Here is a 17,592-nt window from a genome sequence, read left to right on the forward strand (position 1 = left end):
CTGCAGTGCAGGCTGAGGATGATGATGATGATGATAGTCCGCTGACACTTCCTAATATTGAAGAATGGGAACGGCCCGGCACTGTCGGTCGTAATCTGTGTGTTTATTATCGCAGCACCACATGCTGTCATTCCGGCACTGCAGTTTCCCCTTGCTTGTTCTAATTGTTTTTTGTCCGTAACTTAAAACCTATTAGTAATACGTAGCTTCTTATCAGTTTCACATTTACGCATCTGATGTGTGAGTGCCTACCTTAACGAACTATGGCCATGCTCTTGCAGGACCTTTTGAATGTATTCAGTGCCCGCAAGTTTGTTGGTTGGTACAATGGCCACCCTGCCGATGTTGGCGTCTGTCCAGACCTCTCCGGCGAGACAGCTGTCGTCATCGGTCACGGTAACGTTGCCCTCGACGTGGCCCGTATTCTGCTTTCGCCTCCAGAGTCACTTCAGGTATGCTTTTAGTCTGACGAAGTTCAAGCATAGCTGCATGTCTTACATCGGGAAATTCATACAGTGGGCCTTTCTTAAATGAGCTTTAACTGTTTAAGAATTGCTACAAAGAAATACTAGCAGATTGCTGAAGTTAAACTTGCTTATCTACCTTTCACAGTGCTTAACATTGGATCAAGTGTAGTGGTTCGGGCACGGACTCTGCACCTGACTGGCTTGTTTGTACCAGATTGGACACAGTAAATGCGACAAATGCCAGCTGTGGTTAAGCCACATGCATGTTTAATTGCATCTAATAAGTGGCAAATAATTAACACAGAGTATGCATTCTGGAGGGCTATCAGAAGACTTCCTTTCTATATATTTATTTTGAATGCCTTCAAATCACTGCCTAGCATTACATAAGAGGAGGGGGGGGGGGGTAAAAATATGAAGTATGCCACAATGGAAAGTACAAATACAATGCAAAACAACGCAAATAAATATGGGTAACTACACAAAGATAATGATAAAAGAATTCTATCCTCCTTGATTTGGAAGTGCAACCACCAGCACTTATCAAGGGAAGAATTACTGCCCATCGGCTTATTGATGGTTGTTCCTCTTACATTGAATCCTATTGGAACTCAGCCAAGTTTTCTCACGTTCATCTTTTTCCGTCAATTCATCATAAGCTGCAGCTAATGGGAGTTCACTGAGTTTTGGTTGTTCCTTGTGCAGGAGACGGACATAACTGAACCGGCTCTGGAGGCTCTAAGAAAGAGCTCCATACGGAAGGTGGTTGTGATTGGTCGGAGGGGCCCGTTGGAGGTGGCCTTCACCATCAAAGAGCTCCGAGAGATGACCAAGATTCCCGGTGTGGACAGCATCTTTCAGCCCAGGGATTTTGACATGGTTCGAGAAATGCTGGCTGGTATGGATAGCACTCTCTCTCTTTTCGAGCAAAATTTCTACTAAATGCAAAAGTTTCTCACCGATTCTGTGCCTCCGTTGACCTTGGTTTGACTCTGTGGAACCTTGCAGAGCAGCAAAAAGAGAATCTTTTAGTGTGAAACAGAATTGAACCCAAGTATTTCTCGTGGGAAGCGAGTACAGTGCTGCATAGCTATCGGCGCAGGCAATCGCCCCTCATGTTTCACTGTCACTCTCTTGCGTTGCATGTCATCTTTATCAATTTCTAAATACAAATAAAAACAATGGCCTGACAAAGCAAAACACCTGCTTTTGCATGACTGCTCAGTTTCATCATCATCATCATCATCATCATCAGCCTGATTATACCCACTGCAGGGCGAAGGCCTCTCCCATATTTCTCCACTTAACCCGGTTCTGTGCTAGCTGCATCCACTTGACCCCTGCGAACTTCTTAATCTCATCCGCCCACCTAACTTTCTGCCGCCCCCTGCTACGCTTTCCTTCCCTTGGAAGCCAGTTTGTTACCCTTAGCGACCATCGGTTATCCTCTCTTCGCACTACATGTCCTGCCCATGTCCATTTCTTCTTCTTAATTTCTACTAGAATGTCGGTAACTTGAGTTATTTCTCTGACCCACTCTGCACGCTTTCTATCTCTTAATGTTACCCCTACCATTTTTCGTTCCATAGCCCTCTGGGTTGTCCTCAACTTAAGTAGAACTCTCTTGGTTAGCCTCCACGTTTCAGCCCCATAGGTGAGTACAGGTAAGATGCAACTGTTGTATACTTTCCTCTTGAGCGATACCGGTAAGCTGCTAGTCATAATCTGCGAGTGCTTGCCAAATGCGCTCCATCCCAATCGTATTCTTCTTGTTATTTCCTTTTCGTGGTCCGGGTCTGCGGTTACTACCTGTCCTAAGTAGACATATTCGCCTACTACTTCCAGTATTTCGCTACCTAATGTAAACTGCTGTTCCTTCCCGAGGCTGTTGAACATTACCTTAGTCTTCTGCATATTGATTTTCAAGCCTACCTTTCTACTTTTCCTGTCTAGGTCATCAATCATTATTTGCAGTTCATCCCCCGAGTTGCTTAGCAAGGCAATGTCATCAGCAAATCGCAGATTACTGAGGTATTCTCCATCTACCCTTATCCCTAACTGCTCCCATTCCAAGTCTCTGAATACTTCCTCTAAACAAGCTGTGAATAGTACTGGGGAGATTGTGTCTCCTTGCCTAACACCTCTCTTTATGGGAATTTTGTTACTTTCTTTATGCAGAACTATGGTTGCTGTGCAGCCGCTATATATATCTTCCAGCACTTTCACGTATGGCTCGTCTACCCCCTGATTTCGCAATGCCTGCATCACCGCCGAGGTTTCATCTGAGTCAAATGCTTTTTCGTAATCAATGAATGCTATGTATAAGGGCTGGTTATATTCCGAGCATTTTTCTATCACCTGATTGATGGTATGGATATGATCGATAGTAGAGTACCGTTTCCGAAACCCTGCTTGATCCTTTGCTTGATTGCAGTCTAAGGTTGTCCTGATTCTATTAGCGATTACGTTAGTAAATACCTTATACGTAACAGACAGTAAGCTGATTGGTCTGTAATTTTTAAGGTCCTTAGAGTCCCCTTTCTTGTGAATGAGGATAATGTTTGCATTCTTCCATGGTTCCGGTACCGTCGATGACACCAGGCACTGCGTATACAGGGTGGCCAGGTTTTCTAGCACGATATCCCCCCCGTCCTTCAACAAATCTGTAGTTATCTGATCCTCTCCAGCTGATTTCCCCCTTTTCATAGTTTCTAGTGCTTTCTTGACCTCGTCCTTCGTCACTGGTGGAACGTCTGACTGTTTTTCCCTACCGCCAATCTCATTACGGTTTATTCACTGCTCAGTTTAGCTATGGTGAAACACTACCACGGTTTATTTTTGTTCTGTAATGGGGTTTGCATTTGGAGAAGGCAAGCTGAGAAAAACCTGCAAAACTTTGGCAGTCCTAGCTTCACTGTCGACGCATCAATTTCGCGCCATGTGCTCACAGTGTGGCTGGCACTGGTGCCTGCCTTCCCTTTTGCACTGATTTTTCTTCTTTTTACTTTGGCGCTACAAAATTTGAGCATTAATGGAGTGTTGGAAGCTCAAACTTTGATTCGACTTGCCAATGTGAGTGCGAAAACCAATGCTCTAAGACAAACAGGGGCTTCCGTCTAACCTTGGGAGGTGTTATCAGTTGTGCAGTTTGATATCATAGTTAAGACACTTTATAAGAGCTTCTTCTTATGTTTGTACAACCGGAAAGCTAATTTAGCGAGTAAGTTTAACTTATTTGCATTCATGCTGCATCTGCCTGATATTTATTAGTGCTCTGCATAGATTTTCATGCTCCTTTCTAGGTTGCATATAGTAACTACTACAGGCTGTGCACAAACACGGTGTTTTTTTTTTATATGATGACGTTCCTTTCTGTCAACTTTTGACAGTAGTTGTATATGTGAGCCTTTCTGAGAACATCTGAGCCCTAGTTAATTGTGCCTGTAATGTTTGTTGCTTCGTGCATTGTCATTATATTTAGTGCAGGCCTGTTTCGCCCTGTGGGGCCCAGTGTATGACATATGACAAAAAGACTGCAAAAGTGTAACTGTTATGATCGTATCTGTTTGCAGGTGTGTAATAATTGCTCTCACTATTATGCGAGAGGCTTAGGAAAGCATATTTATTGACGTCAAAGTGTTGCTGTCAGAGTTGCAGGACTACTGCTGGGAGATGATGCACTTCAAGATATTTGTTTTGTTTTCTTAATGTTGCACTGGCAGATGATGGAACACCTGTGCAATTTGAGATTGGCTTGGCTGTACCTAAGCATTTGTGCGCAGTTTATCTTTCTCGGACATTGTGAAATCATCACAATTTACAACATTGAGTTGCACCAGTCACTCCACTCATTAAAACTATCTGTTCTGTGTGTACCTCAGTGAGCCCCTCATTTCCCTGCATTTGTTTGTGTGCTAGTACTAAGTTATATTTTCACTGCGTGGGTTTCCAGAGCTGCCGCGTCCCCGCAAGCGGTTGATGGAACTGATGGTTCAAACATCCGAGAGGAAACCCAGCGGCCAGCCACGCTCGTGGGAGCTGCGGTTCTTGCGCGGTCCCCTGCGCTTTCTGGCCGAGCCGGGCACGGGTCGGGTCGCAGGGGTCGAGCTGTCGGTCAACCGCCTAGAGGTCAGTGCCCCCTCTGACCAGTGCTCCTTCCCCACAGATGGGTGTGTTTGCAGAAATTACAATGAGAGAAGCCAAGTGCTCCATTGGGAGCGACTGAAGGACTACGAAATAGGGTGAGAGGGGAGAGAAGCTGGCCAATTTATCAGGAAGATACAAACCGTGCAGGCAAACTACGGTAAGGAGCAGGGAGAAGATTATTTATGAAACGAAATAGGCTGGGAGAGATCATTGTTTGGCCTGCTAACCAGCACTGAGAAAGGCAGAGCAGGCAGGAGGTGAGGTTATGATGGATGATTTGGCCGAATTTGGTGTCACACTCGCTGTAAGGTGTAGGAAGAACTAATCTGTGAGGAAAACGACACTGATAGCTGTAGGGAAGCTTGCGAGGGTACGGTGGTCGCAGCTGGCACTGTACAGAGTTCATTGGAGGGACACTGGAGAGGCCTTTTTCCTGCAGTGTATTTAGATGACCCGCTCATGATGGTACCAGAAAATTGGCAGTATGACAGAAAGATTTGATTATTAGCCCAGGAAGTTGTTATGAAAGGTGCTTTAGTAAACAGCCAAATCATTGTGATACATGCTTGTCGCTCCTCATTAGATTTTGATGTTGAAGGTGATATTGTGAATGAATTTTTTATTGCAACATCATCCTATTTCACCACCCCTGAGATGTAGATGAAATAAAATAATGCCTCTTTGGGGTTACAGAGAATATTGTTACAGCACAGTGAGCAGTTTATAGCCACGTTTCAGCCCCATAGGGCTCAAATGTGGAGGCTAATGAAAAGACATCGAAAAGCGGCTGCTGAGGCCGAGATCGATTGCTTTTTGAATCCCGGCCTTGGCGGTTGCTTTTTATGGCAGCGAAAAGCAAGGTTCCCGTGTGCAATGCGATGTCAGAGCATGTTAAAGAACCTCATGTCAAAATTTCCAGAGCCCTCCACTACGGCATCTCTCAGAGCCCGAGTCACTTTGAGATGGTAAACACTATAAACCAAACCAAATCAGCTAACGAAAATGGTTCTACTCAAGTTGAGGACAACACAGAGAGCTATGGAATGGATAATGATAGGTGTAACGTTAAGAAATAGGAAGTGTGCAGAGTGGGTCGGAGCAATAACTCGAGTTAATGACATTCTAGTAGAAATCAAGAAGAAGAAATGGGAATGGGCAGGACATGTAGTGCGAAGAATGAATAACCGATGGTCGCTAAGAAAAACAAATTGCATTTTAAGAAAAGAAAAGTGTAGCAGGAGGCGACAGAAAGTCAGATGCGCAGACAAGGTTAAGAAGTTCACAGGGGTCATGTGAATTCATACTTTTCAGCACCTATAGGTAGTGCGGTTGTATCACTGTCATGGTGAGCGCAGGGGTGATGGAGGTTTCACAGAGGCGTGCATATATGAAGGAATGTGCAGCTTCCGGCCCAGTTTTGTATCTTGAGATGATTTTGTCGCTGGCAAATGAAACGCACAGGTTCAGGCAACATTTGATATGTGTCACATGATCTGCTGCGGCATAAAAACTATGACGAACACCGACATTTGCATTTAGTCGCTGTGCCTACAAACAAGCGTGCTGAAAACCCCTCCACGCACTGTGACTGTGAAGATCTGCCAGAAAGAAGTGGGCAAGCAGCAGTGGCATAGTTTTCCTTTATGCACATGCAACATTTTCGGTAGTGTGACTCACGTTGCAAACACCCCATCCATGCGTAGTGCGTACGAGTACGCTTCAAACGCGGCAGGTGTAAACAAACAAGCACAATTCAGCTGTTTAAATGATTTACTGCTGCCGTACAAGTGCAATGCATGTACAACATTTAAACATGTTTTTTAACAGTCATACATGCGCTTTGAAAACACGGACGAACAAGAAACATGATCTGTTTTGCGTGCCTTAATCAAGCAAGTACGACTTGTTGGAATAAAACAATTCGCCCAAGCCAAAATATTAGTTAACGCACATTTTTTTTTTTTTTCTTTTTTTGCAGGCATGTACTTGTATTGAACAATATAATATTATATAGACATGATCCGAGCCAAAGTTTATTTAAGTCATCTTGGCCCACTTGGGCATAACACATAGCTCCAAAATATTGATCTTCTGATTACTGACTTCATTACCTTCCATCCAATGAAATCACTAGCTGCTTTTTGAATGCTTTCCTGATTGTATACTTCAGGGAAAAAGCATTACACCAGAAAAAAATCTTTCTTGAAGTGCTCAGAGCATACAACCATGTAGTCAGTCACTTCTAGATTTGCAGCTTCAAGGTCCAAAATGACTTCAGTTTTGGTTGTTGGGAAGTTGTGCAGGCTTACTTCACCTGAAGCAAGGCTGGGCAAGATACTTCAAAAAAAGTATTTTCTATACCGATACTCGATACCCTGAAAAATTGTATTTCCGATGCCGATACAAGATACAGGATCAAAATGGAGTTTCGATACAGATACTCGGTACTGTATCATCGATACTTCGATACATCACTGAAATCCTAACATAATAAAGTTGGTAATACAATAAGCGGTATTAGGAAATTTTGCCGTGCTTTCTGAAATCTTTAGAGCATTCCTAAAGCGTAGTTTTTCTGAAGGGCTCAATGAATACGCTAGCATGGAATTATTGTTTGGACAGCTGTCCTTGTCAGAACTTCACACTGAATCGAAGCCATGGTTACAGTTAAGTGATTGCTTCCACAAGCAGCCTAGCAAATTATTTCTTTAAACTAATGCTCTTCATGCGAACCGACCTGTGAGCACTTGGCTATACATACAAATACAAAGGTGCAATCTGCGTGCGTTTGGAGAATTGAGCAGTTATACTGCCATTAGTGTGATAACAAACTTTTGAAGCTCTGCATATTGTTAAAAGTTAGATGGAAAACAAGAAAAATAAAATGGCTGAAATTTAGGCAGGAAAGAGCGCGATGTGGGCGTGCTAAAAGCGACGCAAATGAGAAAAGCCTCTCCACATCCGCACACGAGCACACCGCAGTGTTGTATTAGATGAAGACTCCTTTTATCAGCGTGTAAGAAAGAACCATAGCCTCGTTGACTCAAGCATCCTGAAGGTAGTTAGGAAACTCGAGGTTCACTAGCGTTGGTGGCTAGTTGTAGATAAAATATCGAAGTATCTTTTTTAACAGAAAGTGACTAAAATGGTGTCAATCAATTCGCACATTTCAAAAATTACAGTTTTTTGTTTTTTCATGATAGAGATATCTTTAAAAGTTTTATTCAAGGTTTGCTCAAATGTTTTTCGCAAAAAAAATTGTTCGACAATGCATAAATTGTTATTCGAACTGTGTTGGAAAATTGCATTGATAGCTTTCATGTCGTGTATTTTGGGCGTAACATTTCTTTTTTTCAGAAAAAGGTATACTGGAAGCCTGTGCAGTTACAAAGGATGGATTTGTTTTCTGTCAAACGCCGTAACTACAAGAACGTGGTTAGCCGACTTCATAGTGGTGGACTGAGGCCTTAGAAGCTTGCGTTTTTGCCACCAAGCAGAGACGGCACGCGGAGCCCTGGGGTTTTGGGCTGTGCATAAGTTACTGCGTCCAACAGCACACTGAGGGCACTGCTTGATGAGAATCAAACGCCGCAGAGATGGGGGCGGTTGGCAAAGGGTGGGAAGAGTGGTTACAGCAGTGTGCATGATCCCAACTGCGTGTTCGCCTTGCGTTTCCATTTCGTGGTAAGCACTCGGTGCTCAAAAGTAAAGCACCTCGTGAGCACCTACTTACCATTGCCTCCTTCAGTTTTAAAGAAAGGGAATCTGGAAATGTGGTTAACGCTGAGGGGCCGGGGCATTTGAAGGGAACTCAGGCGGTACTACAAGCACAGCTGTCTCAGGGCCTGTACTACTGGCTGAGCAAGTCCCGTCAACCCAAAGTCTCACAGCAGTTTCAATATTTGAAGTTTTCTTTAGTATCGAGTATCTTCAAAATACACGATACCTTAAAGATGTATTTTCTATACCGATACTCCGATACTTTCATTTACAGCATTTGATGCCTAATACCGATACAGAAAATGCATCTAAAGATAGTATCGAAAATACATGTATCTTCGATACTGCCCATGACTTACCTGAAGTTGCATGACTTGTGCACTGTGGAGCACTACAGATGCTATTGTTTATCGCTTTTTGTGGCAGCATGTCCATCCCGCAAAAGGGCTGTTGCCTGTGCTGCGAACGCTGATCACCTGTGGGCTGCTTCCGAGAGAAGCCACGTGATGGCACCAGCGTCGCTAAAAAGTTCGAATACAGCTAGCACAGGACTAGGTTAATTGGAGGAATATGGGAGAGGCCTTCGCCCTGCGGTGGGTTTTGTCCAGCTGATGATGACTTGCACAAGATGAATTTTTATTGTAGTTGGCCTTTAAGCAGTGTGCCCAGTGACAGTCAGTGACAGGGAATGCTTTGTTTCTTGATCAGGAGAAGCACTGGTTTTCCAAAGCCTCACCTCTTGTTCCTACCAAAGAGAGGCAATTAATATCTACTTGTGGCATATCACATAAGATTCCTTTGCAAAGAGCAGCTCATGCAAAGGCCAATACACGTCTCACACACCTGAGATATTGATGGACTCCTCCTTGATCTCGAACCATGCGAGCCATCACCAGGTGGTGCAACGATGGAGTTTTGAATACTCCGGCCTGTGAAGCCATGTCCTGGGCACTTCTGCCTTGGACTCTTGCCCTCACTGTATTACAGAAGAAACCTAAGTTGTGGCACTGTAGTAGTACCTGTAAGGGACTGGATTATGGCAGAGTGTAGGTTAGAACCTTAGGTACAGCTTTGGGTTAGTGCAGTCATTTATCAAGCTGGGCTGCGAACCTGCTTTCTGAGAATAACAGTAGGTTACTTTGATAAGTGGCCAATTTTAGTATATTTCCAGCCCTCTGCAAGCACCAAGCTTTACGCTTTGCAGAATCTTGAAACAGAAACCTAGTGACGGCACCTTTTTCCTAAACAAAGGGTTTTTTTTTGTGTGTTGCCGCAGAGGGATTAAGGCTGGTACAACAGTATAGTACTACTTTGAAAGAAAAACAAAAAATTGTATAGTATAGAATTCAAGAACAGAATTGTTGTACTGCTATACCAGCTCAAGTAGTATTTTCTGCAAGAAATATTACACTATGCACTTTGTTTTCACCCTGCCGGGTGGCGCCGTAGTTACGGCGCTCGACTACGGTTCCCAAGGATGCGAGATCAAATCCCAGCATCGGCAGCTGCTTTTCGATGGAGGCGAATAGCAAGGCGCCTGTGTGCTGTGCAATGTCAGTGCACGTTAACGCCCTAATAGACACTTTTTTAATACAAAAGTTTTAGCTGAAAATCACATATGCATTGCAGGAAGTGTGGCATTCACTTCCTTGCCCTACGGTTTTTCTCTCATCGCAGAAAATGGAGTCAGGGGACACAAAGGCTGTTCTTACAGATGAAACAGAGACACTACCCTGCCAGATGGTAAGCATCTGATTTGGCATTGTGTTTCTTCTGAAAATGCCTCATCGAGGCATGAACTATCTGCATAGGTTGATATACAGAGACTGTCATGGTCTGTCCCAGCACGTTTTTGAACTTCTTTTTGCCTTGTGATCATGATTTTTGTTAGCATAAATTTTGCGTGGTTATCGCATTTGGTAGTCTGTATTGTTCAGTAATAAATTTGTTGTTCGTGATTGACAGGTTTGCACAAAATGAGTAGAAAGTAACAGTTCATTCATATGTTAGTTTACTTGTTTGTTTATTTATTTTTGTACAGTCGTGAACAAAAGTGGCATACAACGGGCAGTCAGTGGTGTAGCTTGGGAAAACTGCATTTAAACTCCATCTTGTGACAGCTATCTGGAATGGAGGCAGTAGTAGCAGTGCCCCATTTTATCGACATGCATGCGTCGTCTCAGTCACTATATGGCGTTTTGATGCAGTTTTCCCGAACTCCGCCACCATCTGCGTGCTGTATGCTACTTTTGCTCACACCTTTACATATTTGTACAACCTACTGCTGGAGATGAGTGTAAAGATATTGGCATATTGTGGTATATCTGACCACTCTACTTATTTCTCATTTATTTATTTCATTTTATTTCAAGCTATTTTATTACTCTCAGTTATAGTTTTAACAAAATCTGTGTATCTTAGTTAATGACACGTTCTACTTTCTGCGGTAGTCGTCATCTTCGTAGAGCTGTATAGAGTTACTATACTAACTTTATGTTGTGTCCACAATGTCAATGTTGAGAAAATGAGAGTACATAATAGAAAAATTAGGTTTTAAATTGTTATGCCATGTTTCTCAACTCCAGAGCCGGATATTCATTAATTCGGGGAGGCATGTTTCTAATGAAGTAAGAAAAACATTGTTGAAAAGGTCAGTAGACTTTCCCTCTAATCTGACCATGAAAGGATATTTACTAAAACTAGAAAAAGCGCACTAACAATTGCAGTTCTGTCATATGTCAGAACACTGCAGAAATGTCTAAGCTAGCTTCACTAACACCAAAGGTACCGGCTAATGCTTCTCCTTTTCTCTCTGAACTCAACACTCAACGATGGTCAAGAAAAAAAAATGGAGAAAAGAAGCCGCAACTGCACCGCTCTACGCTCCATCCTGTTCACATCACTTTGGGGTCTTCATTGAGAATGCTTGCCTTGATGTCAGTGGGACAGAGGTGCCTAAGAATGTGTGATGAGGCCTTGCCCATAGCGGTTGTGAAGGGCAGTTTTATGCAGAGCTTTTAAATTTGACTGAAATGCTCACAGACTATTTCTACTGGTTTTGTTACATTGTGGCCATTATATTTGAACTTGTGAACAGTACCGGCAGTCTGTGCGAAGAAACTGTTCAAACTTTTTCTTACAAATTGACATGTGTGTGCTTTTTTTTTAACTTTTCCATTTGCTGCTGATTAACTTTATTTGCTTCTCTGAGTTGCTACTAGATAACATGGCAGATAGCCGTGTATTTGGGAGTTGATGAGGTCTGTCTGGCTGCCCACGCTTTACGTAATGCAAAGAAAATATGATTTTCATTTATGCTGTGACCTTGAATATATTTGGCACACTGTCTTGTATGCTCTTGCATTATATCCAGCCCATCGTTAGCTCGTGTAGCTCATTGTGCATATTTTTCCTTGCGGTGCCTGTACAAAACCTTTTTGGACAACATTTATTTTTGCTCTTTATGAGCAAGGAGGCATAGCAATTAGCGGTAGTTACAGTACTTAACGAAAAAATAAGGTGATATGCGTACCAATGCAAACATAATAACTTGTGTGCAAAAGTGAGGATATCCACCATCCAGATGCAGGAGGTGAGGTTTAATGCTTAATAAAATGGAAAAAGGAATCTGTGCGTGCAGTTGTCTGTGCAGCTTTTGCACAGGCCTTTAAAATGTCTGAGCACGCTTGAATTAAAAGAAAGAAAAGCTTTTTCAAGAGCTTTTGAAACTCCTTAAATTCCTTGAAAAGTTACCTCCAAAAAGCAAAGTTACAGGATGACAGGTGGTGTCCTTCAGACACAAAAATGGAAAACAAGACGGGCATAATCTGAAGCAACAATGTTGCACATGGCCAAATCAGGGTCAGGGGTGACCAGCTTTCTCTGTTTTTCACGTGTCATAAATTCTTCAAGATGCACTTTCTGCTCACCTCACCCCCATTTTATGCTTTTTTTTTTTTCTTATGTGTTTTCTTGTCGCCTTAAACTGTGTGCATCTTTTACAAGCAACCTGGTATCGTGAATAAATCAGTCTCAAAGCAAAACTCCTCGAAAACCTTTGGGGAGGCTTGTTCAGTCATCCCTCTGCTTTGAACTTTTCTCTGTGAGAGACGCCTATTTTAACGCAGTAGTGTTAAAGGCTGCGCTCTTCATAAAATCCGGCATTTGACATTGTCGGCATCCCCCCCCCCCCCCTTAGTGTAAGAAAACTCCAGTACTTCCAGTGGCATTTTTCTTCCTAGCGTAGCTGGTGTAGGTTAAAAAAGTGAAAGTGGCCCTTATCCTAGGGTTGTGTGACGTCATGGGGCTGCCAACTTTCAGATGAGAGGGGAATGTAACCCTCCAGGACCCTTGCACTCCGGGTCAGACAAGCGGATCCTACTTCACGGAGGCAAATTTGGTTTAATGGGCCTTTATACCTGTGTCAAGTGGCCCTGAACATAATATAGCATGACATGAGTTTCTGTTGAACAGTATGTGTGACTAGAGGTACACATTAAGGGTTTAGTGATTAAGAGAGTGGAAAAGCGCATGCACATGAACAAGGATCAACAAGGATATCAACAATGTCGCGTCATACACCTAACGGTGGAGCTTAAGTGTCCCCTCTAATTTTTTAACACCAGTTGTATTGGCCTTAAAACTCTGTGTGCAGTCAACGGCATGATTTTGCATATTTGCTTTGGGGCCTGTGGTGTGAAATAGAGCGTCATGCCAGGGGGGAAATGCAAGTTTCAGTCTACGTGGCTTGAATGTGTGAGTAATGAAAGATAAGCGAGTGGATGGAAGTGAGTGATCCACATAGAGCAGCGTTGTTCATGAGGGCGATTTTTGTGGCAATAGTGGGTGAATTATATCACCAGGTGTGAAAGGAAATCACTAGCTTTGGACTGGAGAACTTGTTCAGAAAAAAAAAAGGTCTGCAAAGAAAATGCTTATATATTTGTGTGGCAGTTACTATCGTTCTGTTTGAAGATGCTGATATTGAGAATGGCATCTCTCTGTGTCTAGCCTAACAGAGTTGGTAGGTGGTACTATTAGAGCTAAGGAAGAAATAAGATTCTTAACTTACGCCTATAATATAAAAAAAGGAATGTCTTTCTCTTCTTGGTTATTGCCCCCTTTTATTCTTGAAATCCTGGAATTCACCTCAAATTTTTGACCAAATGTTCTCTGCAAACCCTGTGGCTTTGTCTATAGTCCTAGTGAATTCCATTGGATACAAAACCTTTTTCTTTCCTCTCAAGGCTGCCTGATCAGAATGGTCCTGTGCAGTGGACTGCTCCCATTGATTTGAACTTGGTTAATTTTAACAGCCGCTTCAGTCCTGACTCCTAAGTTGGCTACACATTCTCCCTCCCCCTTCCGGTTGAGAGCAGACTGCCTGTAACGTGTATCTGGTGCACCGTGCTAATCCCTCTTTGCCCTTTCTCCAGTATTCTTGTTTTTCTTCTCCCGGCAGGTGTTGAAGAGCATTGGCTACACCAGTAAGGTGGTGGATCCCGCTGTGCCCTACGACAGCCGGCGGGGTCTCGTGCTCAACACTCAAGGTCGCATTGAGGCCCTCCCTGGTGAGCGCCCAGATTTCTACACTTGGCTTTTTCCCTTGGAAACTTGGCACCACTGTAGAAGGGCAAAAATGTGAAAGAAAAAATTAGTTGTGGTTTAACTCTGGTTAACCCTAGTTGAATTGTGATAGCAATGGTGGAAGCTTCTTTTGCCTGCTACATTGTTCCGCTATCATGCCCAATCAGTGTAAGGTGCTACATTATTGGGGACACTTAGGCTCATCCTTTAAGAGTATGACACGAGAGTGTAAGCTACCAGCCCACATGTAAATGAGAAGGATTCAATACTGCTGAACCGAATGTGGAGCAAAAGCATTAGCTGTGGGTGACTGAATGTTCTTCATATTTTTCTTTGTTTTCGTCTTTTTAGTCTTCGTCTTAGTCTTCTTCACTTCTTCATTGTCTTCTTCTTCTTCATCTTTTTCGTCTTCTTCTTCTTAGTCTTCGTCTTAGTCTTTTTTGTCTGTCTTCTTCGTCTTAGTCTGCTTCATCTACTTCTCCTTCTTCTTCACGGCTGTTTAACTTCAAATGTGGCCCTTCCCGGGACTATGCGATGGGCCGAAACCTGGCATTGGCAATAAAAAAGCACACGGGACCAACTCGCATAACTTTCCACACTATCTGCTTTTCCTTTTTCAGTTTGGTGCAGGGAACTTGCACTCTCGCAGTGTCACAGCCTTTTAATGTAAACATTTTAAACTTTATCAAATCATAGTGTAAGATGCTCTGAAATGTTGTCGTCATAACTGTAATGTTGTTCTCTCTGTAAAAAGAGGAAAGACATTGCTTTTATGATGTTGTTAGTTTGTTGCGAAGTAGGGTTTATCAGTGTTTTTAATCCTCAGGGAAATGCCCATAGCTGTTTAAATATGCTAAAGAACTCCACATTTGCTGGCTTCTGTCCTTGTCTAAGATGCATGCAAAGATGTGCATGAATGTTCATAGCTCTTCAGGAAATGTCGAAATATGATAATGACTGATCGTACAGTGAAATAACTAGTGTGCTTGCATGAGCAATTGCAGTATACTATTGGTGCCTAAAGGAAGTAGGGGTTCTTTGTTGGGGGGTATGTGTATAGATTTACTAAGTGCATGGTGATGCAGAACAGTAATCCAAAGGGGTGAAGGGTTTCATGGAATCCAATTTTACTTCCTGTATTCTAAATTAATTTAATTGTCCAGTGTTAATGTTGACTGTGGTGGTGAAATCAGGGCAGACAGATAAATTAAACGCTCTGCATCCTGGAAGGCAGAGTGGCATATGTGGTGTGCTTTATTTAGCGTGTAACCTTACAAAGCACTCTTCATGCAGGCCAAACTCTGAGTAAAATCTATACTTGCATCATTTAAAAACTGCAGCTATGAGACAGGTGTGTAGGATTGCTGTCACCATAATTGGAGAGCATTAACGATAACGTCTCTTCGATAATAATGTTGTCAGCAGGATTGAGTTTAGTTAACCCAGTTTGCACGTCAGTGCACAGATGACATAGGTAACGCACTCCTCTTCGTCGTTTTCGCTGGACGTGTTTCTGAAGTGACGATTTTTCTGCCTTTGTAATAATATTAGAGTCACTGTGCAGGAATTTACCTTTTCCTTGTATGCACGAATATTCACTGCGTGTGATCGCCATATGCAGGCCTTGTTGATACATTTTTAAAAATAGGGGAGGGGGGATGCATTGACAAGGAATATTAATGATTCAAATAGCAATGCCGGCGCCTTTGCACTAAATGAACCAAACCAGGAAAGTTGCACGGTCCTGGTAAAAATGAGGAAAATTAAACCAAACCGCTGGTTATTCAGGTGCCTGGTGCACTCCTACACTTCATCTCGCCTGTTCCCAAGGTTGTGTACACCTTTATGTTTGCACGTACGTGATTGGTTGCTAAAAGTAATATACAGCCAGTATTGGTGGAAACTTTGGACATTACAGCAGGAAAATTTGAATATATTATCCAGAAGGGAAATAATATTCTTATTTCCCATAATTTTGAAACTATGAATTGGTGAATCATATTAATTGGCAAGGTGCGAGCAGGTTTTCATGCAAGGCTGCCAGAAGCTTTTTTTCTGCATCGTGTATTCATGATAGAAATGAAGTCGCTCTTATTCTAAGCACGATACACACAACTTAGTATGCACTCCGCTCTCATAAAACATGTTATCTTTAACATTCTGAATGTTCAGCAACTTGTCGCCTGCCCGCGTAGGGGTGTACTGCAGTGGCTGGCTCAAGACTGGCCCGGTGGGTGTCCTGGTGGCAACCATGAACAGCAGCTTCGAGACAGGCCAGGCAGTGGTCAAGGACGCCCAATCGGGTGCCTTGCCCTCAGACCACAGGGAGGGTTCGACGGCCATCTTCAGACTTCTCGAATCCAGAGGCAAGTCCAGAGTCTGTTTCGATATGCATCATGTTAAAGGAGTGGCATTGTTTAAAGACCTGCTGGCTGGGACCATTTTATTTTCGCTCTTTTTCGGCAACCACTAATGCTATCGTCTTGCACCGAGGCCCTCTTGAAGAAGCATGGGCATCAAGTTTTTGTTTGCTTGTTTTTTTACTAATTCCTAGTGCCCATGGTGCAGTGGCTCCACTTAATAATGTGCCACACAGAGTAAGGTATTCAAACAAAGCACGTATCTGCCACCATAAGGTGCTTAATGTCAAGAATGTATGTGGTTTTGAGACAAAAAGTCTTTGGTCTGTTATTCCAGTTGCCCTATATAACATGTCTTTTTTTGTCTTGTCTTCCAGGTGTGCGTCCCGTCACATTCGATGAGTGGCTCAAGATTGAAGCATGGGAGAAAGCAGAAGGTGAACGCAAAGGCAAACCCAGTGAGAAGCTGCTTTTCGTCAAGGAAATGCTTAAAGTCGCATTCAGCTAGTCATTGTTGATTGTTTGCTGCCTCTCACTCTCTTTCTTCTTTTTCATTCCTTCCCACTTCTACCTATTTCATTTTGACACCAGCTGACTCTTAAATGAAGCCTAAGTCTCAGCCAGGCCAAGCCTAGCCAAGCACTGGTTGCTCTTTTCTTGCCCACAGGATCCAAAAGTCATGGCTGGAGAAATAAAAGTGAACAGCAGTGTCTCTGGTCATAGCCCCTTGGTTTTGTTAGAAAAAGCTTGTATATTTTGTGCTTTTTAAGTGGCACTGATACGATTATAATCAATGTACATGGAGCCAGCTGTGCATACATGCAAGTTTTACAAATGAGATAAGGGCTCAGCCTCCACTGCTTATCAAGAGCTGGTGCAGAGGCCAATATTTGCTAGGTTGCAAGATGTCTGATCATAAATTTTATAAAGTCAGATGTCTTGCTCTTTTCACAAACTGCACATTCAGGCTTTGAAAAAGGTGTGCCGAGAACATGTTGTTGTGCACTTGACAGTTGACAATAAAATGATTGAACCTGGATCCTTTGGAGGGCCTTTTATTACGTCTATTTACAGGCACTTCTGCCACTTTGCTGTGAAAATAAGCATGCGCAGAGGTGGGGGGATGGGCTTCTCCCTAATCCTCTAAGGAGGGCGCCCCCATACCTTCACTCTGTTAATAATAATAATAATTGGTTCACAGGAAAGGAAAGGCGCAGTATCTGTCACACTTGTTTCTGTGGACACCTGAAGAGCGCTGTAAGGGAAGCTTATTTGGGTTTGCTGGTACGGTGGCTCCGCAAGAGAGAAAATGA

The 17,592-nt window shown here is 43.0% G+C and overlaps 1 protein-coding gene across 3 annotated transcripts in view; it reads left to right on the top strand.

Annotated features, from left to right (window-relative positions):
• Positions 1-17,318, top strand: part of dare (NADPH:adrenodoxin oxidoreductase, mitochondrial) — a 26,047-nt gene extending 8,729 nt beyond the window's left edge. For all 3 annotated transcript variants that reach the window (XM_084604861.1, XM_084604860.1, XM_084604863.1), the window contains 7 exons: positions 282-452; positions 1,173-1,365; positions 4,420-4,595; positions 10,011-10,076; positions 13,795-13,903; positions 16,115-16,285; positions 16,657-17,318. In XM_084604861.1, coding sequence (XP_084460987.1) covers positions 282-452; positions 1,173-1,365; positions 4,420-4,595; positions 10,011-10,076; positions 13,795-13,903; positions 16,115-16,285; positions 16,657-16,787 — 1,017 coding nt within the window. In that variant the 3' untranslated portion in view covers positions 16,788-17,318. The remainder of the gene's footprint in view (positions 1-281; positions 453-1,172; positions 1,366-4,419; positions 4,596-10,010; positions 10,077-13,794; positions 13,904-16,114; positions 16,286-16,656) is intronic.
• The last annotated feature ends 274 nt before the right edge of the window (positions 17,319-17,592 follow it).

Source organism: Amblyomma maculatum, chromosome 5 (assembly GCF_055883805.1).
Source record: "Amblyomma maculatum isolate TAMU_Amacu chromosome 5, ASM5588380v1, whole genome shotgun sequence".
NCBI lineage: Eukaryota > Metazoa > Arthropoda > Arachnida > Ixodida > Ixodidae > Amblyomma > Amblyomma maculatum.